At 31.9% G+C, this 23210-nt stretch overlaps 2 protein-coding genes across 2 annotated transcripts in view; both read left to right on the forward strand.

Moving 5' to 3' along the window:
* The window catches only part of LOC144846199 (T-complex protein 11-like protein 1), a 207238-nt gene that overhangs the window by 99536 nt on the left and 84492 nt on the right, over window positions 1-23210 (forward strand). The gene's annotated exons all lie outside the window — the stretch shown is intronic.
* The window catches only part of LOC144846246 (synaptotagmin-6-like), a 70112-nt gene that overhangs the window by 12410 nt on the left and 34492 nt on the right, over window positions 1-23210 (forward strand). Inside the window, exon 2 of the mRNA XM_078703532.1 lies at window positions 22020-22099. Within this exon, the coding sequence (XP_078559658.1) occupies window positions 22021-22099 (79 nt within the window). The 5' untranslated portion in view covers window position 22020. The remainder of the gene's footprint in view (window positions 1-22019; window positions 22100-23210) is intronic.

Here is a 23210-nt window from a genome sequence, read left to right on the forward strand (position 1 = left end):
ACTCGATTTTAAACAAAATGTCTTATCATGAAATCTCCCTATGTAATTTTATAATACTATTCCCCACAATATATTCCGGTTCTTTATGGCGTATATTTAATTTGATCTTTATTAATTTGCAGTATAATTTTTATTTTTTAACTACTGTACCTTCACACGCGCGGTCCGTTCCTAAAATGAACAAAAAACTGAAATGGCTATAGCCACTAATGGCCAACTTAAGCTCCAGTCCTACTATCGGGTTTTTTTTAGGGTCAAATCTATTATTTTAACTGCTCCCTTGTGTATAAAAGAGAGAAAATAGTTGAAACCAGGTTGTTGCAAGGTGAACTCATCGTGAACCCGGAAATTACTTTGACCGCGAAGAATTGAAATTGAGTTGAAAATCTACTGTTGAAATCATAAATTTTGTTAAAAAACTCTTTATAATATCTTCCTAAGATAGAAATATGAAACAATATCGTAATAGTGAAAACTAATGTTATCAAATTTACATTTCACGGTACATCTGAGATAGATCAGGTAGGTATCCAAGGCGGAGATTTGTACCGAAGTTTTTCCATTGTGTTCGCCTATGTCAGAATTAACCATAATTTATATATAGATTGTCAAAGTATTGCAATACTATATTTTAGTTTTAAGTTTATTCTCCAAGGGCCCATACATTTACCTACTTGTGTTAAACCAAGGGCTCATAAATTTACCTACAAACTGGGAGTCTGAGAGATTGGAATGTTCCATTAATCGCAAATCAATACATTTGTATAAACGTATATTAACTCTATCAAAATAGTATTTTTTAAAGAAATCGGCCTGTCTTCAACATTATGATACTGTACTCGAGCTGTTCAACCGGTTTCAGCTATTAAAAACAATTATCGTAGGAGGAGATAGGAAAATGCGTATTATTGTGTGCAGGTCGATCGGAAAACACCCCTATTTGGGGCATATAGTTGAACCTAAATTCGTTTTAATTGTCAATAACTAATTATCTAACTAAATTTAATTAGTAAACAGGGTTACATCAGGTGGTTAAAATCAGTACCGAAAGTACGAACCAACTTTATATACCATCGAGTAAACATTCTAGAAATAACGCGCGATTTACCGAATTTTGCCCTTACGTAAATTTATATATAGATCACAAGCGATGTGAATAAACCGAATTATCTTGCGTTACATGGGTAATTTTGTAACACTGTAATTTACGCTCTTCTAATACTAGGGACTGTTGGGGGAAACCACTCCCATTTAGATGATTGCTGGATAACGTGTATTTCGATAGTGAAAAGAAATGATCATTCATCGATTTAGAAGATAAATTAGTCACACTTTCCACTAGCATGACAAACAATGTTTTGCTGCACTGGTCTCGAATGGCTAGACTATACGGTTGAACTCATTAATAAGCTTGGATTTTGAGATCATACAATTCATTTGGTTGATGTGGCCCATGACACTAAAATGACCATACTCGTGAAAGCAGACAGACAAACCATTAATCTATTTTACGGCTACGGAAATACAATTCACCTTCTCCGTCCAGTTCAGCTTCCAATGAACATTAGGTTTTATACAAAATGAACGTGTACTGTATAGTACGGAATATAGTAAGCAGTCAAACATGTCAAATAAACAGCTACCGAACTGTTGTGTTGTTGGCTTTAAAACGTACAATACATAATGAAAAACATGTTTTAGAATGTTTGAACATTAGCGTTGCGCAAGACTACGTACATGCATATCGTCATTGTGTATACACCCGTGTCTGCAGCTGTCAATAGACAGATTCTAACCGACTATCGCAAGTAAAAGAGTCTAACTGTATTAAATACTTTTAAAGTATAGAATTATGTCTTACCTTAATTAAATTTCATGGAGGATTGAATGAAGACTGAATAAAATAATGAAATAGTAAGAAAAACACCATATTGTAATAACTAATTATTGTTAACATAATATTATAAAAGAATCTTAATGATAAACAATAACTTGACACAAAACAAAACCAAATGTTTAAGTGAAAAAAACAAATATATTTAATTCATTTGTTTAGACATTTACTAACTTAAATCAGACCATAATTTCATAATGCAAATCATAGTTATCTTGCTGTGCTGTAGTTTAATATGTTATTTTGTATTATTATATTCTGTAAAAGTGGATGTACTACATTGGATGATATGATTCATTGATACCAAAGTGATTACCTTTTTGTTTTAATTATTAAATTCGGAACCAACTGTTCCCGTCCCATAGACAAAATTTCACACCTAAAAAAACTGCAATGCAAACAAATAAATATAATTATTAATATTAACATTAATATTAATTAATATTATCATTACTTAATTCATTATCGTAAGTGACATTGTTATGCCCCTCATCTACTCTGGATCCAATAGTACTTATGATGACGCTCCTCGTGTATACTAGAGCGTGTCATAGGACATAAAGATCTGGCTAGAACATAATGTGCAGTTATTGTTATGCTGGAATAAAACTCTTGTTTTCAGCATGAGTTCTGTCACTTCACTATCTTAGACTAAGCCTACTTGAATGCTGCTTCATCAAAATCCCCACATATAATTACAAAGTGGCGATGTTTATTATTATTTTCGGAGACATCATATTTGAAATTGTTGATTTTGATTTCCCAAAAAATGTTGTCTATTGTGTATTTATGAAGCCTTTCTTCTTTAAGTATACCATCAGTATAACTTTTTTTGTATAATTTAATTGTGATACTGAAATGGAAATAGGCCTAAATGTTAAATCTGAGATTTCGTCTAATTACATCGGGCATCGCAACCTCGACGCATATACGCAAAAACAACGATAATGAAACAATACTATTAATTATCTACAGTATATTCACAATAAAAACAAACACATTATTGGAATGAAGGTCATGATTATGATAGCGATGGCGTTACATATTTTGTATAAAAGTGTCTTCGAATTAGGCCTAAAATTTGTTAACGCGTTTTTATTAGAGTGCCATACCTCTTCAGCTGTTTAATTTGTGATATAAATTACACTAGCATAAAGTTCACTTTTAATTTTAAATGTTAAATAATATATAAATCAGATTCTTACATGTATGTCAGATATAGGTTGAAATAGTTGAAATTGCATTGATATTGCCATACACGTAATAATATTTTCTTTAAGCTTGCTTACACGCATTAGTGCGTTAGCAGCATACTAAAACGTCAAACTTTCACTTGTTTGATTTACAGCTGTAAGAATTCTGCCTTTTTTATTTAAACCATACAGTAGGCCTATAGAAATGACTTACAGGCCAAAAATATCAATTAGGCCAATGTGTAAGAGTTATCAAAGGATATCGTAACGTGATAAACTTTCTCTTTATCTATAAACTTTGTTATAAATAATTATATTGAGTTTTTTACAAACATAATTCGATTTGATGCAATGGATTTAGGCCCGTTGGTCCCTAGCCCTTTGCCATCCGGCCTGTTGCCACCCGAACTTTTTTAGCCGGTCTTAACCGGTTTGTTGCCACTTCCGGCCAGTTGCCACTCCCGGCTGTTACCACTCGGTCTTTTACCACCCGGCCTTTGCCACATTATGTATTTTGCCACATGCGGGTGGGAGGAAGGGATGCAGAGCGAGAGTATAGGTTCTATTTGTAAATAAATAATAATAAACAGTAAAAATGAACATCTGAATCATAAAATATTCTTAATATTTTTTATTGTATATAAATGTTTTAACCCTATGTTTATGTACTTTTTTACATTTTATCTGCAGTGTATAAACAAAGATTTTCTATTCGTACATTCGATAAAGATGAATTTTAAAGCCAAATAAACGATATTCATATATTTTTTGTAATCATTATTTAATTGAGATGGTACACTTGGTAGCAGTATATTTCAAAAAGATACATTATGTTCAACATTTAATAACCGAGTCATAGTGATGACGTCAATTCATTGGAATTGTAAAAAAAAGCGTTGTACCATCTCATGGTAACGCTTTGAAATCTTAGACGTCAATCCATAAAATGTTAATTTAATAATTTATCCGACAAACAGAATATTCAATTACTTCTTTTAATTTCCTACTTGAAGGAAAGTCGATTCATGAAATAGTTTATTAATCTGATATTGGATTCTGTCCAGGGAAGATTAAAACAATTAATATACCAAGTCTGATTTTGATAAAAATTTCAAAGAAGCTCGGTTACGAACAAATACCTTCTACATTCTGTATACTGTATTATCCTTCATATATTTAACATCTCGTTAATTAAAATTGTAGTGAAATCCTAATTTGACATATCTCGGATATTGAGGCATAAAAATGTCATCCATTCAAATATAGTTTGAAATTACTGTACTAGAATTTGAATTGGGTAACGATGGGTTGCGCATGAATGAATGAATTGCAGAATTTTGACAAATATTATGTTGCACACGTCGTCTTGTTTCCATTGGTAATATAAATACTTTTTAACAAGGTTATCATAATAATGTTGACTAATACATTACAATTGATTTTGTCCGTATTATTTCATATAACTGTGCAACATTTTATTAATGTTGATTAATAAACTCTCCATATTTATTCTTTTCTGTATTTGTAATTCCTCATTGAAATGGATATAAATAGAAACACCATTCTATTTACTTATTCTATTTATAGTATTGTAAAACTGGAGGAGGTTATTATTATTCGTATTTTGTCAAAGATATGTCATGTTAAAATCGATCGATGAAGTTACTTTGAAAAATATACATACCACTAATTGCGCAGCAAGATTTAGGTCACATGTTACTCACATAGTCCTAAAACTATACTTGAATACCACTGCCAAAAAAGATTTGGATTATGAGTTCAAAATAAAATAATTTCAAAAGCAATCAGCTCGGTAACGGTGGTTGTATAAATCAGGCCTACACATCAAATAATAAAAGACTAACTAAATAGTCAAACCAATTTGTTATCAATCGTAAATAGGCCTATAATTAATTAGGCAGAATTGGCCTGCTTAAGGTCATTCTGTTTAATTACAACTTGTATTATCTCTGAAGAAGGAACAATATCAAGAAGATAGATATCATATTTTACCATCGGTTTGATATAAAGAAATTTTTCACGGAAATATAATATATTGATTATTAGATAACTAATAACCCACCCACATCATTCTTTGGCGTTAATACAATGCAGGCCTTATTCTTCGAATCTGGGGTGACCCTATGTTCTGTTCTTTCTTTGAACGGTTGTAATATAACAATCAGAATGTGGAACACAGTCAGTATCATGAAAGTAATTGTAATAGCGATTAATGTGTTCACAACAGATATATACCTTTTATACATTCTTGAAATTAATTTTTTCTTCAATGTGCGTCATACACAATCATTTGCAATGCACTTTGATACACTAAGAAGGAGTGAGCTTAAATTTCTACACTGAAGCTTCTGGTCAAATTACTTGAGTTGCGCGAGTATCATCGTCCTAGTGAGAATTGAACCAAACTCTTCTGCGATGTAAGTCTTATGTAGAAACGAAATTGATATAATAAAATAGAAGAGGATTCACGATTTAAATCCAGATTGATCAGATAGCAATATTGAACCGGAACGTTGACATTTAACATTTAAAAACTAACAGCTCTTTATTCAAAGTTCGACACACAAAATTAAACAAGAAATAATAGATTTGAATGGGTAGATGAATACGAAAATCTTGACACGTTTCTGATGATTAGGTCGTCAACAGCAATTTGATGCTGATGATATAGTTTATTGACATTGTTAATTATAAATAAAGACGCCTACTGACTTTCTTCTGAATGGTCTATGATAGATCAAATAGTATCTTTAAATCGATAACACGAGAATAATCAACAAACCACATTAGTGAAATAAATTGCGACGTGTGTTCTGTTTTTTGCTGCTGTTTGCTGTAATCTGAATATCATGAATTGTATATGGTAGTCAAGAAAACAAGCGTAGATGAAGTATATGCGTCTGTAATAAACAAAATCTACGTCTTAACAGAGATTCTAGAAAAGGATTAATGAATTGATGAAAGAGCTACTTTTCTGTCCACATAACATCAACATACTAGTACCACTATCATACGCCACTATACTACATGGGCCTACAAAAACGTTTCAATTCGCACGCTGACGCTACTGCTTCTACTATTCTAAATTCCCGAAATCATGTTCTTTATAATAGGCACATGCGTGTCCCATGTAAAAGTATTTAATAATATGGATTAATTCGGTACGGCAACAGAAATTTAATTTTAGAAAACACTTTTAAGATTTGTGAAAGGTTGTATTTGTTACAATTTCCTAGAGATAATTAATTTTAGATTTCGTTAACCAATATTGTTGCTGTTTAGCAGCTATTCATATTATACACAGCAATTTGATCTACTGTTACGCTTTATTGCTGGTCAGATCCGACGAAAGTTCAACTTTTGAATACAAAACATTGGCCTAAGACGACCTAGGCAAGTTTACGACTTTCGCTCTTTGCGGGTGAAATCATTTATTGCAGGCGTGTACACTTTAAATACAGATGCATATCAATTGATTATAGAAGCAACAGTTCTCATTTTACATTTAATGTGAAATAAGTAGGCCTATACCTTGTGTATTTATGAAACTCGCGTAAATTAAAATTTCATTAGCATATTAAGTATATAAGTAAGAATATTTATTTTAGTAGCTTGATACGTTTTTAGTAGCTTGAAATACTGTACATATGTCTACGTTTTATTAGGAGTTTTACTTACAGTATAAGTAACTGCATACGGGTACATTATATCATGTATTTATTTATTCTTTATACTGGGTGACCTCTAAAAATGAAGAATGTTCTCTCCAGAGGACCTAGTATCGATTAGTATTCATCATAGATTACAATTTATTTGTAGATTAAAAAACCTGCAAACTTAAATTGTTATTTTACATTGCTATAAGAATTGATACACGTTTTATAATTCTTCAAGGTTTTTAATGACTATCTTATACATCAACTGTAAAATAATGTTTCGGAATCCACATTCAACATTTGTCTATGGCGATGGGATTTATTGCTGCCATGGCTGGTAATTTAGTACCGTACAGGTTTTAAATATTTCTGCTTTCCGAATAGATAGATCAAGTTTAAAATCGAATCGCCTTAAGAAATAAACTCGTAATCTATTTATATCAATGCATACGATATAGGGTAGTGAATACAAATTTCAGTGGAATAGCTTTGGTAATAAGCTCAGCTTCAGCTATCGCAGAGTTGGTTGTTCAAATCATCAGTTTAATGATTTAAAAACATATATTTCACCTAAATGTTCCTAAAATATACATTAGACATTAATATTGGTAAGAATACTCCTTGGTAGTCTAGTATTAGACGGCATTTCATATTGATAAAAAGATAATATTTTGGCATACATGGCGTTTCATACGTGTAATACTTGAGACACCGACTGATGGACAAAAAGGTCAGTAACTATAGGGACTTGGTCTAGCCAACTTCTTGTTAAATGTCTATTAACAATAACTAATTCGAAAACACGTATCAAACCTTATAGTTATCTAATATAGAGTTGACCTTTAACATAATCAACCAAGATTGTACTTGCTTGCTTCATCATACATAATTTGCTAGAATTTAATCAGCGTTGCAAACAGCAGATTGTCAACAAATTATGTTTGCTATTGTTTTGTTTTGCGAAAACACCGATTCTAATACCATAACCCGTAAGCCTGATTTGATTTGAACTTGCATTGTTCACATAGGCTGATTCAGTAATAATTGAGGATAGGTAAATGTCATGGTTTCTGGTGAAATTGCAAACATACAATGATGTAAGATGTAATAAATTTATGAAAAGCATTTTACTGTCAAAATACAACTACTAGTTATTTTCATTTAGACGTTTGCATTATAGAATCAAAACTGGATAGCTACCTCGGGCCTCGGAAGGGATATTATTCATTGATTAACCAACTCATAGAGTTAAATTTACTTATATTTACCATTTAGCGGGTTTTTTTTTCCTGCTATGATATTCAAAAGTTATAATTTTGCATTTGTTTTCCAACGACCATTGTCACGAAATAACAGAATTAATACAATAAATACATTCAAGTTGACATTAACATTAAACGTGCAGAATTGAAAACGACATTCGGTTAATCTAAATTAAAGTCATTACGATGAACACTGACCAGAATATGATGAATGAATCAAATCTTCTTTGTTGTAATAAATGTAGGCATTGAGTAGCTGGCATAACGTTGTGACTATAGGGAGCTTTCAGATTTGCGTCGATCGACAAATTTACGTCAAGTTAATTCACTGTACGCATGCGGAGAAGTTAGGACGAGCTTAGGCTCACTCGTCGGTCGTTCCAAATCGAAAGCTCTCTATAGGAAAAACTCGTTACAACCTATGATTACCTTTTCGTATATTGTGGATATGGTTTTTGTAATATCATTGTATGTAAATAATATATTTTGTAAATGTAATTACATTTTTGACTAAAGTTACAAACTTACAAGTATTTTTTAACAAGAATTGGATGCAAACTTCGGCCTGACCGAAACCTAACTCTATATATAGGCCTACATTTAATCCATTACGGCTAAATTCTTTGAGAACCGACCTGGATAGCAATTTATGATGAAAATCCATTATATAACATGTGATAACCGGTAAATCTTGGGCCTCATGCGCTAAATAAATATAGAACGCAATAAATAAAATTTCTCGTCGTTCAAGATTTGCAATACGGGCTAACCATGTTAATGTGTTTGCTTCCAATGCCTGTCATATCACAGAACCGTAAATTCAATTAAATTTAGATATTGGCTGGCAATGCATAAATATAGTTTATTAAGTGTTTGGTACAATTAAATCAAGGGTAAATTAGCACAATGCTTAACAATTGAGTGGATACATTAAGTATTGTAAAGAAACTAATGAACCGAATTTTTATAACTAATATCAATCATATGAAAGCAAACTTACAAATGGCACTGGCATTGGCGTTTTTGGTGTATTATCATGTTGTAGCCATTAACCATGGAGGTATACCATATAGAGACTACCCTCCATTGTAGCTCATTCTATTGAAAATTAAACAATAGTAATATGATCGTTTGCAATAAACTAGGCATAATAATCGTAATTTTGATTACAATTATCGACATGAAGTTATCTTCATCATTTGTGCAAATAAAATCAATGTTTTCTCGTTTGACTTAAGCTCTAAGCCTATCTACATTATCAAACTTTATGTGACAAAACAAGTGTGAAGTGCCCATATATGGACACGATGACGTTATATTACTACCATATTTGGGCATATTACACTTTTTGTCAAACTAGCTCGATAATGTAGACAGAGCTTTAGGCCTACACTCCTTACTGGGCTTTTAACTTTTCACAAGCAACGCAGCTTGAATAGTATTGTTTGTGATGTTTAGCCTGTGTACAGAGTTCAATATATTGACACAGATTCAGCTAATCGAATTAACAATTAGCTAACATCCCAAGATTGTTTACCAAATTAGATCTGCTCTTAAAATTCACTCTTAAATTGCCAATAACCGTTCGGCAGGTTTTAAGTCATTATTCCCACTATATAATCCATCAATTAATAACCAATCAATCTACTATATAAACGGACCCAGATATTTAAAGACCACTATATAAACTTGCAAATTATGTAGGCATAATAATATAAGTAATGAGCTGAAGCAATATGCCTTGGAGGAAAATCAAACAGAGTCACGTGTGTTTCGTAGTATTTGTAATAATTACAAAACAATTATTACAAAACGCACGTTCTTCCAATATACATTGAAAAAAAATATAACGAAATTTAGATGATTGTTGTAAATTCCTGTGTACCCACAAAAGCTAAGAAAATACACCCACTGTGGCACAAATTGTGCTTTTTGGCATAATTTTGACCGTTTTAGCATCTTACATAACGCTAACAATTATGACATAACTTGACAGAACTTGAACTTGACATATTTTGAGCACAATTTAGCATAATTTCTACAACTATCTAAAAGATATTCAAGATTCATTTTTCCAGGAAGTTACGTCTTCACTTTTAGCATATCTGTTTCCTTTTGTTTATTAAGTTTCAACATAATAATGCTAAGATTTTTAGTTGGCTTACCCTAAAAAAATAGCAGTACGTGGAATGTTTTTAATTTTTTGAAGAAAAATGTGTACCCCCAAAATCTTATAGACAACACCATTAAAAGCTATCTGAACAAATATGTTAAGATCATTCCTGCAGTTCACCGTGATTGTCAACAATCAACCGGTGCTTTATTTTACATACCCTTTTTTTGCGATACGCCAAGCTGGAATCTACAAACACACCTTATCAACTTAACTTAAACTAAAAGAAACGTTACAAATCATTTGGCTTAAACCCTCGTTAAACAAACAATTAACACACTTAAACATAACTGTGTATTTAGTTCAAGTCTTTGAATATTCCATATAATGAATATAACATATAACTATGTAGTCATCTATAAACAAAAATGAGTTTAAACTGCTTAAACGATCGAGTTGCTTTGTATATTAAATAGTATTAACAATTGACTGATATTGTAGGCCTTACATTACTGTTTGTATACCCATTTAAAATATCTGTAGAAGGCTCTGCAAGCCGTTGCTACACTATCCACACGTATTGGAACGTGCTAAAATATATATTTCAGAAGCCTTGCATTATCTCACAACTAACGTAAGTTTTGTTTTTTTAGATTCATGGTTCAACTAAAAGCTGAATAACTAAACAGTTAAAGTTTAAGACTATTGACGTTGAACTTTGTAAAAGTATTGCTCTACATTCTTGTTACAAATACACTTTGTTTTGTAATGATAATCTGTCAAGTGAATAGTGATTATTCTATTAACTATCTATTATTTTACAATACACTAATAATCTGTTAAATGATATTCAAAGGGACAGAAATCATCAAGATAGTTTACGTATGGGAATAAAATAAACAAATGAATCATCTTAGTTGAACGTTGTATAATAATTGATTAATTTCAAAATCTATTGAGAATGTTGGTATGTATTGAGTTCAGACTGGTAAGCCGACTTTTAAAAATTAATTTTGATTGGCTGCTTGCTATCTTTATGGGACCATCTTATTGTACACTGTGTCTATTAGTACTGTAGGATAGTGTACATATGGCCTACAAACAGCTACACTTAATATTATCACTTGCATTTAGGAAGGGCTGGTTTTGCCGGAAAGCTCTGCAAAATTTCCTCTGGCTGTTTTACTTTATCGTTTTTATTTGGCATTTTGCTTATTTGTACCTCCATTGAGATTCAGTCACTGATGGCCAATACAGCATTGTCATGTGTTCAGTAATTTGCCTTTTCATGTATACAAACAGGTATGCAAACGATAAAATTGTACAAAGATGTTAAAAAATATATATGATATGTATATACCTAATAACGAAATGTGAATGTTTTCGTGAATGTAAATAATCTACTTGTGCTAAATACTATGGGTTATTGATTGATCACTTTATTTCAGAATAAAATTCAATATATATAACAGACAATATAAAAAACTTAAAATCACACTAAAAGAGGATTTTCTTCCATTTAGTGAAGATATTTGACACCTAACAAGATAATTTTCACTATTCAAAACTCTTATTTTAAAACCATAGACGCACTTGCGGACATAATTGAGTTTTTTTTAAACACCTAAACAGAGATTTGAAGATCGTAACAGATAGTTCGTAGTGCATCTAACAAGATCATTTTCTATTCAAAACTCTTATTTTAAAACCATAGACGCACTTGCGGACATAATTGAGTTTTTTTTAATCTAACAGAGATTTGAAGATCGTAACAGATAGTTCGTAGTACATCTAACAAGATCATTTTCTTGCGGACATAAATGAGTTTTTTTTAAACACCTAACAGCCATTTAATGTAATTTTCTTCAATGTCAATTCTAGCCAGCTTAGTGTATACGAGTACAATGGCGACGTGAGATGTGTGTCCTTAGCAGGCAGTTACCATGGTACTTCTTCCTGCTAGGACTTACCTATTTAATGACAACCAATGTGCTTTAAAAAAAAAACCGATTATTAACCGTGTGAATACATTAACTCAAATTTATTGGCAAGAGAAACAAATTTTCAAAAACCGATTGAATGGCAGCGTAAAAATAACGGTTAAAAACACCCAAACGATTAAGACTTTACTCATAAACCAAGGCTATGGTTAATGGCGTTTAATGTATATACTTGTATTGACACACTCAATAAAGTGTAATCATTTTTAAGCAACAATTTACAGCAACCAATACAATTTATGAAATGTGTACGGCCACCTCAAGATAATATTTCACAGTGGAAATGATGATGATGGCGATGATGGTGAAGATATTGATATTTAAAGGAAAACAAAAATAGCTTATTTTCATAACACATTTCAACATAAATTATTTCTAAACAAACTGGAAATTCAGTCAATTGAAAAACTTCTTCCTAATACTATTCAAACATTGGTTTAAATACGGTACTTTTTTTTTAAACTAGACCGGTAAAATATATGAAACTCTGATTACATGTTAAACGACTCGACCGTGTTAGATCTACCAATGTCCTCACACACTCTATGAGAAAGTAGGGCGAATTTAAGCCTTATGCTTCTTAATATTCATCAATTTACGTTTAGAATAGAATCACACTCTAATCCCATGATATAGTGTTGTCTCATAAATCGGAATGTCCGACATAAGTGCAAGCAAGTATAATGGTCTGAATTGCATGTATAGTGAGTGTACAGTGCAGTACAAGAGTCTTTCTTCCCAATTAGAGAAAGTTTTATCATAATACATTTTGCAGATATTCAAACCACAAATATATATTCTTAAAACATTTAGTTGCAAACAACACCAGTAACCATGGGCCAATATGAAGCCTTACATTATGTACCTTTATACATGAAGAATATGGAAAAGATTTTCTACTTTAAATGGACAAACTGGTTGCGTTACTCCGAGTGAAAAAACGGATGTGAACGGGAAGCTTGAGTTCCAATCAGGATGGAAGCTAAGGTAGAAAGTGAATTAGGAATGTTTACATACTATACAATCCGATATATAAAACATTGTATGAAATTGGAAACCTATTTCTGTGTAAGCTGACGTCTAGCAAGCAATAGCTGCATCACCAGTGTTTAGTGTCATCTGTTTGTCGATATCCTTCCTTCCCTTTCGTTCGCTGTGCGGTGTTGATGATTGTTGATATCGATTTGTTTTGACCGTAGTGTTAACTGTTCAATTCATCTTTTCTACATTTTCTAAAGCTACAGATGTATGCCTAAGACGGGCAAGTGTTGGTAAACATCATATATTTTACTACTTACTACTGTGTATTTCGAGACAAACGCATCACTCTTTAACATATCACCATACCATTAACGGGACCATTAACAACAATTCAAGATTAACATCAATGTTATGTTTAAATGTGTTTTTCTTGTTATATTTTAATAGTTTATTTGTGTAAAATGTTAATTTGAGTTCCCAAATCGACCAATATCATACGCAATGTAACATGTACCGGTATCAAAATACGCGGATCGTGTGTTCTTTTTGTCATCCAATCACTATTTTAGATCTTAAGAAAATGAAAATTTGCAAGTTTGTTTCATAGTATCCAATTTCATTCAATATCGATCACCCCAGTTGACAATCGACACTAACTAAACAAGTTAATTTTTGCAATCCAGCCTATTTGAGACAGCAATGCAATCTGAATCTAAAATCAATACAGTAACATTAAGTATCACTTCTAAACTAAAGCATGGTATACATAACAAAGTGTTTACAATTATATGTAGGCCCAGAGGCCTAAACAGGCTAAGTTTGTCACGCTGTTAAAATTTGTCTTCTAAACTTATTGGCTATGGTTATTTTCCTTAGACAGGCTAGATATACCGTCCGATATTGGGCTGAACCAGCTTGGCAAGCAAGCAAATATGTTACCAAATTGAGTGAGCATTCCATAATAATTAAATTTCCAATAACATTACTGTTTTCATAATCATTTCACGTTCAATGTTGAAAACATGAATGCCGCCCAAGGAGCTGTTATTCATGACCAGTGTACCATTAGCATGTACATGAATGCTGTCGATGGAACATACCGCAAGCAAGTACTGTGATGAGACTTATGGCTGAACTTTAGTTTACAGATCAACACAAGCTACGAAGCATATAAAAATACAGAAATTACATCTTCTAATAGAGTTGATAGTAATGCATTACACTTTTAAGCACATACGCTGAACATTTTATACAAAGAATACACATTTTTGTTTTTGATGTGTTTTTCCCTCAAATCGTTTTGTCGTATTAGGGAAGAGTAACCGTGGTTGTATAAGTATGAGTAGGCCTACTAATACAGGAAATTGTTTTATTTTGATTAATTATTTAAAATGATGTGCATAACAAAACAAGAATGGAGTAAAATAATTAATCGAAGAAGATTAAAATGTTATGGATACCGAAATTAAATTACCGAACGATACACAAATTAAACAAACAATGAAGGAAACAAAAAGAAAGTAAAAAGACCACTATGAAGACCAAAAGATAACTGGATAAAACAAATAAAAAGGATTTAAATGGAAAAAATGTAGACTTTAACACAATAGCAAACCGTCCTGCCCAAAATATGGAAACAAATCGTGGAAAGCGTAATGTCTGAATGGCGGAGAAAAACGTTTCAAGAGTGATAAGCACACAACCCGGACAGTGTTTTCCATTTCGTTTTACTTTATCGTTTTGATTTAGATGTATTTTGTTCTCTACCGATACCCACAGTATTGTATTTTTCAGTTACGGTAATTTACCTTTGGATTTATATATTCTCTATTATAATACGAGTAAAATATTACTAGAGTCTGGTTACAGGTACTCGATAGCATTGGCAGCTTCTAGCTATAATCATATGAAATAGAAAACGTAGGCCTACTTTTGTAATCCTACTATTCAGTATAAATCTGTTTTATGCGTACACAGAGGCCAGACTCGTACAATATGTTTACATAATTGATCTTTCTTAGAAGGTGCTACATAACTGCTAAAATAGAATAAAGGCTACATGTCAATATATATGATACAGCACATTAATAACCTTTATTGTACATTTAGATTCGTTTAATGTGTAGATCATTATATGAAGATCATGTGATCAATGACTCTGTTAGCAATATGTCGGATTTGATTTCGCTATCATCAATCACGTGACGGTACTGTCATTGAAAATGAGGTAAACCACAACTCATTAATGTTATAACACCTTTGTAAAATCAAAGAGATGATGCGACTTGGTATTACAGCATAACAGAGAAGGAACCAAAATGTATCATTTGTTTAATTTATCAAAATTTATATTATATTGTTTCATAAATTAGTATATAGGTACATGAAATTTGATATCTATTCTTATTTGTTTTACACAATACCCACTAACCAAAAAAAAAACAAATTCTGTATTTTTTTAGACAATGTAGCGGGGTAAACGCAGTTGTTTTAATTAGTGGTATATTTTTGTGATGGCGCTAGTTACTCTCCGTTATGCATGATTAATTTATATAATGACGTAATGCACAATGGCATAAATACGTGCATTATCTCGATTAGATTTAATAACATAGGTTTAATTACAGACGAGAGTGGCTAGGTTCCAATTCAAATTGATCAGAAAACGTTTACACAAGGTTATCTCTAAATGGATACGTATCATCTGAATATTTCACTTGACTAATTGTAAAACATCATAATATATTATTAGGGAGGAGCAAATAAATCCATTGATAAAGCATGTCGTTTGTTTCATTTAAAAAAAAATTAGTTGTCTATCTTTAATAAAGAAACCTTTCATTTCTATTTAAATTATTGAAAATCCTTTCAACACATTAGCTTTACAATGGCAATTTCACCCATCTAACCTTTTTAAAATTGTGGTTGGAGTTACAAAAAAAAGGAGAGGTTAGAGGAGTAGGGAATATATTTATAGTTAACAAAATGATACCTTGATCTTGATATTAAATCGGTAAATAAATTCATCGATCCCATGTAATATTTAGGTACTCAATTTTTATTTAATTTGCGAAAATAAAATGTATTACCTATTATGACGAACGTGAAAATAAAATAGTAGAATTGCGTACAGAAGACTTTAAGAACATCTAGGGGTGAACAATACAAATCTTGCATACTGTAATTTAAGTTTCAATGTATTCAATGTGACAATGATTACTGTATAAATCTTACAAACGTAATTTCCGCAGGGAATGTAGAAACGCTAGCGTTAAAAATAACGCCTGCTTCAGTAATTCGTTTTTAATTTGATTTTTTTTTTATTGTCTTTTGTCTCTAAGCAATTATGCATTTTCAACGCATATCATATCTTACTAGAACAATACATTATCATTATTATTATTATTATAAAAACTACATTATTGTAATGAGCTCGTTATTATTCGATTAACCTCATCAAAATGTAAATTATTATCACTGTTGCATTTTCTCTGAAATAACTTTTACTAGTATTTCATTATGGAAAAACTTTGACGTCATTTTACGCTTGATTGACGAACTACTCATGAATAATAGACAATCTTTAATTCATATAATTGTAAATATTAGAACAATACAATATTATCGTTTTTTCGTAACTCTATGTCTATTTAACTAAATGTAGGTCTACGATTAAAAAATAAAAGCCTAAATAACTGTAAATTAACATTTAATTTTCCCAGGGAAGAGTAAAATTACTTTTTTACTACTAATTTTATAACTTTTCCCTGTTTGTAGGCTATGGTAGTCCAACATTTTATATGAACATGGGCCTACTGAATCAGTTTAGTGACAATTTTGTATTACCAGGGAAGAGTGTAATTTAACTCTACCCTGGTATTGCTATAGGATGTATATTTTCGCGCCGCACCTTTGGGTTTTCAAATGGACGGAAGCATTAGGAAATTGTATCACAAGAAGCTTATGTCTACTACGGCTGAAAAAAAAATGGGAATTTGGAAATTCAGACTGGGCATGCGCAAACCCAAAAAGATGTATGCAGACAGTAGCCTGTGCAAGACCTGTTCAATAAACAATGTTTTCGTTTTGGCTGCCAATTTATCATTGTCAAATCAATCCTTCCTCTATGGAAATATTTTTGTCGAATAGATAGATGAAGAATTGTTTGATTAGTAAGTACGTTTTTCGGCGGCTAAGGAATTAGAATTTTTGTTTAGCCTTAGAGAGTAACGCCCTACCCCCGGAATATGTACAACTATAGTTTAGTTTAAGATTTTTAATTTCAGACTATATTTACGTTACTCAAAATGTTTACTGCTGATTATAGTAAAAATAATTGATAATAAATCATTATTTCTTAAATTATTAAATAGAATATCAATAAAAACAAGGCCAACAGCCATTAAGTCGCGTGCTACAATGCATAGTGATACCGGACCGACAGACAGACCGACAGACAGACCGACCGACCGAAATAGTGAACTATAGAGTCGCGAGTCATTATTTAATGAAGAAAGAACAATTACGTCAAAAAGGTCGAGCGGCGTTTTTTGTGAGAAATATTTCTTATTAAAGTACGTAGGGTCTGGTAAAGTATGAATGAAACCACAAATACTAATGATTGCACTTTCTGTATACATCCAGAAAGTAGTCGGCCTATAAAAATAACATACTTAAATTATTTCTATGCAACAAATAATGCGCCCTCTATAGTAATTAAAAATATGTTGATGATAGAGGGGGCTATGTTCGTTCTATAATGTTATGCACAGTATGTAATAGCCTAAAGTATTGTTGCTAAATTAATTGTCTTTCCTTTTTTAGCAGAATCCGTAAATACAAATTGGGGAAGATCTGGTATTTTTGCTGAAAAGTTACGGTTCTTTTATTTGTTTTCCATTCACGATCGATCGAATGTGGTGCATCACAAAAGCAATGAAAATATAAATTCGCGCGCGATGCATTCTGGTATTTGTAGTCCCATTCCCTACGTTTTTAAATCTAATTTAAGGTCGCAAACTACATTTAACGTAAACAATAAATACTATTATGGTCCAAATGCGATAACTGTCTTCGTCTTTAAAGGGTAACAAATGTGAAAATCAATTAGTCAATTCTAATGATTTAAGCAGTCCGCTATAAATCCCAACGTGCATTGCGCGCGGATTGATATTTTCGTTTTTATTCTGCGATTCATCCACTTTCGATCGATCGTGAAGAATCCGGGACGATTGGTGGGAAGATTCTGCTCGATTTCAACTAGACAATGTCAGGCTAGGCCTAGCGTACGATGTTCGTATGTTACTGCTGTTTATCAGCTAGACTTTAAAAACTAAGCCTAGCTAGGCCTTAAGACCGTCCACGAGAGGACATTCGACGCGAGCATTGTGCAATGTGTCTCTATTTTTATCATAATTTACCATAAACGTACATTTATGACAAGGAATGACCGGGTTTAATGTTTTAAAAGTAATATGCATTTTTTTTACAAAGCGTCAAAAATGGTAGGTATTGGGTCTTTAAATCATTAGAATCGACATTTTTTAACTGTTTAAAGACGAAATAAATTTATTATTTATTTGTAAATAAAATGTAGTTTGTGACCTTAAATTAAAAATCTGTAGGCCTACAATGAACGGTCCGGAAATCATTAGAGTATAATACGTACTTAGTAGCAATCGTGTTAGAATTTAAAATACCAGCATTGCAGTATAAGAAACTGAGTTCAGTAAATGTAAATCTTCTGCTATTACCAACACTTAATGTAAAATAACTAGACTTACATAAGAATAAGGCAGGGCTGCCACCCCAAGAGGATACCCCATTGAAACATAAAATTAGTTTTGTTCCCAAATGGTTTAAACTTCCGTAATACCTTTAAATTATGAATAATATAATTCAAACTGTTAATAACGCTTCACTGTTAGATATACAAAATACAATTTATTTCAATGATTACCCTGTATATAAAGTCATACTGAAGAGGATATTATTAGAAATGGAATTTGTTTAGTAAATTACCAATTAAAACTTTACATTACTAGCTTACTGGTTGTTGACTTCATTGGGTGTCAAAACAGAATACTATTATTACTAATATTTTGTAATAATTATAACTGTATTCTGAACGGATGAACCGATATCTACAATCAATACTCAACATTAAAGTGGAGCTCCACTCAGACTTTCTCAGCTTATATTATGTTTAAGTATGTTTAATTGAAAGTGAAAGTGACATAAAAAAACAGGAAAAATATGACAATATTTTCTAAAAACTCATTTCTAAAAAATCTGTCAGAAAATAGTGTTTTTTAAAACATTACACTTTTTCAGTAACTTAGGAGTTATTAGTTTACAATACGTCGTTACACTTGGCGATGGATGCGTTTTGTTCGTCGGTGAACGTGTTGGTTTAATTTCTCCCCTTTAGTAAATTATAGTGTCGAAAAATGGCGAATCAATTTTATACACACAATTATTGCGATTTGTTTAGGTAATAATGTTAAAGACACCTTCCCTACGTTTTTTAGATCTATTTTAAATCACAAACTATATTTAATGTAAAAATAATACTATATGGTCCTATTGCAATCACTTTTTTCGTCTTTAAATGGTTAAAAATGTGAAACATATGTCGATTCTAATAATTATAGCGGCCCGCTATAAATCCCAAAATGCATTGCGCGCGGATTGATATTTCTGTTTTTCTTCTGTAATTCACCCACTTTTCGATCGATCGTGAGGCCACAACAAATGGAAGACTCCTAACTTTTCAGCGAAAATATCGGGTTTTCCCCAATTTGTATCAATGGAGTCTGTCAAAAATAGAAAGACAACTAATGCAGCAACTATACAACGTCAGGCTAGGTATATAACTAGCGTACGATGTTCGTACGTTACCGATGTTTACCAGCTAGGCCTACAAAACTAAGCCTAGCTAGGCCAGGCCTAAGACCGTCCACGAGAGGTCAGTCGCTGCGAGCGGGCTGCGAGCTACTTAGGTTGTTTCTCACTTGTTATCATAATTTACCATAAAACGTACATTTAAGACAAGGAATGACCTGGTTTAATGTTTTTAAAGTAATATATATGTATTATTTTTACAAAACGTCACAAAGTGTAGGGAAGGTGTCTTTAAGTAATATTTCAGATAAAAATATTATCATCATGATTTGCACTGTATAACAGTATCATAGGCTAATTAACTTGCTTATTCATTTTAAGCTAGGCTTAGCTAGGCCGTCTACTCTTACAATAGTAGACTCATACTCATTCATATGTATAGGACTAGGCCTATGTATTCATGGGTTCGAAAAGATTGGTCGTTCGCCCCATTTATCGCACATGAAGAATTTTGAAACACAATTCTCTACAAACAAAGAAATTATATTGCTCACATCACAGACTAGTTTAGCGATATGGACGCCTAGGCCTGACTGAAGAGCAATTATTCAGGCACCCTATCATGAGTATAGTCAGAAACTGGGTAACAGAACAAACTTCACTGCTGTAATGTAAGGCTATCATAGCCTAGCTAGGCCATGCAGCATCGGTAGGCCTACAGACCTAGTAGGCTTAGCTTTACAGAATTTTAGCCACGTCTTTTCTCAGATCTCGTTAAATTTGAAATTTTAGTAATAATCACATTATTATACAGTGAAAACATGATAGGGTCATATCCAGAATGTTTTAATATACTTGAGAACAGTTCGCCATGCCGGTGGTACAGTAGTGTGATCGTGAAAAATGTCACGTGATAATACTCCCTAGCATAATTACGAAAAGGCGTGATTTTCAAGAAAATCGTACACATTGAAAGCAATTTTTAAAATAACATGAAGTATGAGGGATGATATTTTTAAATAACATAAATATATGAAAAATAGGGAATGTTCTGGGTGGAGCTCAACTTTAAGAAAGACGTTGCAAACGGTTGGTGAAATTCTGTACAAATAAAAAGTTTAATAATTTTCAAGTCTACTGCCCTCAATCATAAAATGCGCGGTATCGGACCAAACTCAATAATGCATTTTAGCTAATAATTGCTAATATATATGTATAGTTTAGTTTATTGAATATTTTAATTTTATGGTTGGGATATAATTAAATGTTAATTCTGATTTTCTATTGAGAATTTATCAATCATTTAATAACCAATTAGGAGTACGGTTTTATGTAGTGATTTCTAATTACAGAAAGTACTGAATTATTGATTAACTAGCAATCAGAGAGGAATAATAATAGATAAGAAGATATGTCTTGCCAAGCTCTTGAAATATATCGGGTATGGAGTGATACTGTATTGGGCCAATTTACACAGACGGCGGTAAAAGCGGAAAACCACGTGCTTGTTCCAAATGAGAATCTGTATTTATCCTTGGCGGGTTTGCGCTCAACCACCCGTCCGCTCCGCGTTTTGTGTAACGGTCATAAGAAACAACAGATTCTAAATTTTTGTTTATCGTTTACCACGATCCATCGTCTGTGTAAATTGGCCTATACAGTTGAACTCCTCCTTTGGGACAATTAAAGAGAAATTTTCTCATGATTTGAAGGGACACCGTGACCTATATTAAAGAGAAACTTTGTTGGGTCCCTACAGTACTCTAGGCCTACTGTATATTATTTAGTGAATACACTGAGTATTGGTATTTTCTTTTAACCAAATAAAACATCAAAGAGGATTCAAATACCACCGCACTGTATCCCTGCAATTTTTAAATTAAAAATTAAAAATTAAAAATTAAAAGGCGCAAGGCCTGCCTTGACAGTATGCAAGTGGTGCTTGGAATCTATGCATTCGGAAATAAATATTATGTTTTAACAATTATACAGGTATACATTTACGTGAACGTATCTTGGTTTACATACATTGTGAAATAACTTTCTTTTTTTGCAGAATGCATTTTGTAATGGCGGGTTCAGAGCTAAGCACACGCTCACCGTTTCACCTCCAGAGCGAAGGGAACATTTACAACGGTAAGAACGCCCTGAAATTAATTTGGTAAATACTAAAAATGAGTATTATTGGGATGGGCTTTTTTTATCAACACAGAATAAAATCCAAGGCGAAATTATGGAAAACTCTTATGAGGGATGATATTTTTAAATAACAGTTGAAATATATGAAAAATATAAATTTTCTAGGGGGAGCTATACACTTTAATATTGCTTATTATTTATTTACAATACACAATTAAGTCATATTTTTTTGAGATATTTTATTTATTTTAACATTTAGTGTGCTAGTAATTATATCTTACAAGTAAAGCAGCAGGTACTCTAAAAAATCAACACACGCCCTCTACGAACATAATTCTATCTATCTAATTCTTCATTTCGTTGAAAAAAACAAAGTTACCAATTACAAATTTAGGTAACATGTTTACGATCATAATGATGCATATTTATATCTTACTCTTAAACTCTTAGAAATGCAAATTCGAGTGAGTTAATAAAAAAAAAACAATGCACAACAATTTGTCAATAAATGAACGAAACAAACAAAAAGTTCTAGATTAAGAATAATGTCCTATCCTCCAAGAAATATGATATATCATTTGTTAAGAACGCAGGGTCTAATATTGTTTATGGTTAACCAATGTTCAAGTTTAAAAATGAAGAGTATTAATATTGTTAATGAATACTCCAGTGTATGATCAACATCGTCATTCGATTGATATATTATTCTAGGTCATGCAACATTAGCGGAGTGTGATAAATATTAATTAATTATGAATCAAGACAGAATGACTATGGTAACTGCTATTACTACTATTATTCTTTACAACAATAAAGCAAATTTCCTCGAGTGCATTTCGTTTTTATTTTGTTTCAAATTTGATTTGTGTAAATTACTAGCCTAACGACCCGAATCATCAATAACGTAATGCATATTGGGTGTGGGGAAAGAAGTGCGACTTAAAGATATTTAAATATGGAAATGTAGACAGGTGCTATATAACATTCCTTGTTTTGCACAATTAGACATACATTCTCCTCCTTTATCTAGCAAAGTATTTGGTGCTAATGTACAACGTGTTGTGTTGCTACTTTAATGTGTCTACAGTTTTCCTATACATTTTGCTAG

Source organism: Antedon bifida, chromosome 1 (genome assembly GCF_963402885.1).
Source record: "Antedon bifida chromosome 1, ecAntBifi1.1, whole genome shotgun sequence".
In the NCBI taxonomy this organism is placed as follows: domain Eukaryota; kingdom Metazoa; phylum Echinodermata; class Crinoidea; order Comatulida; family Antedonidae; genus Antedon; species Antedon bifida.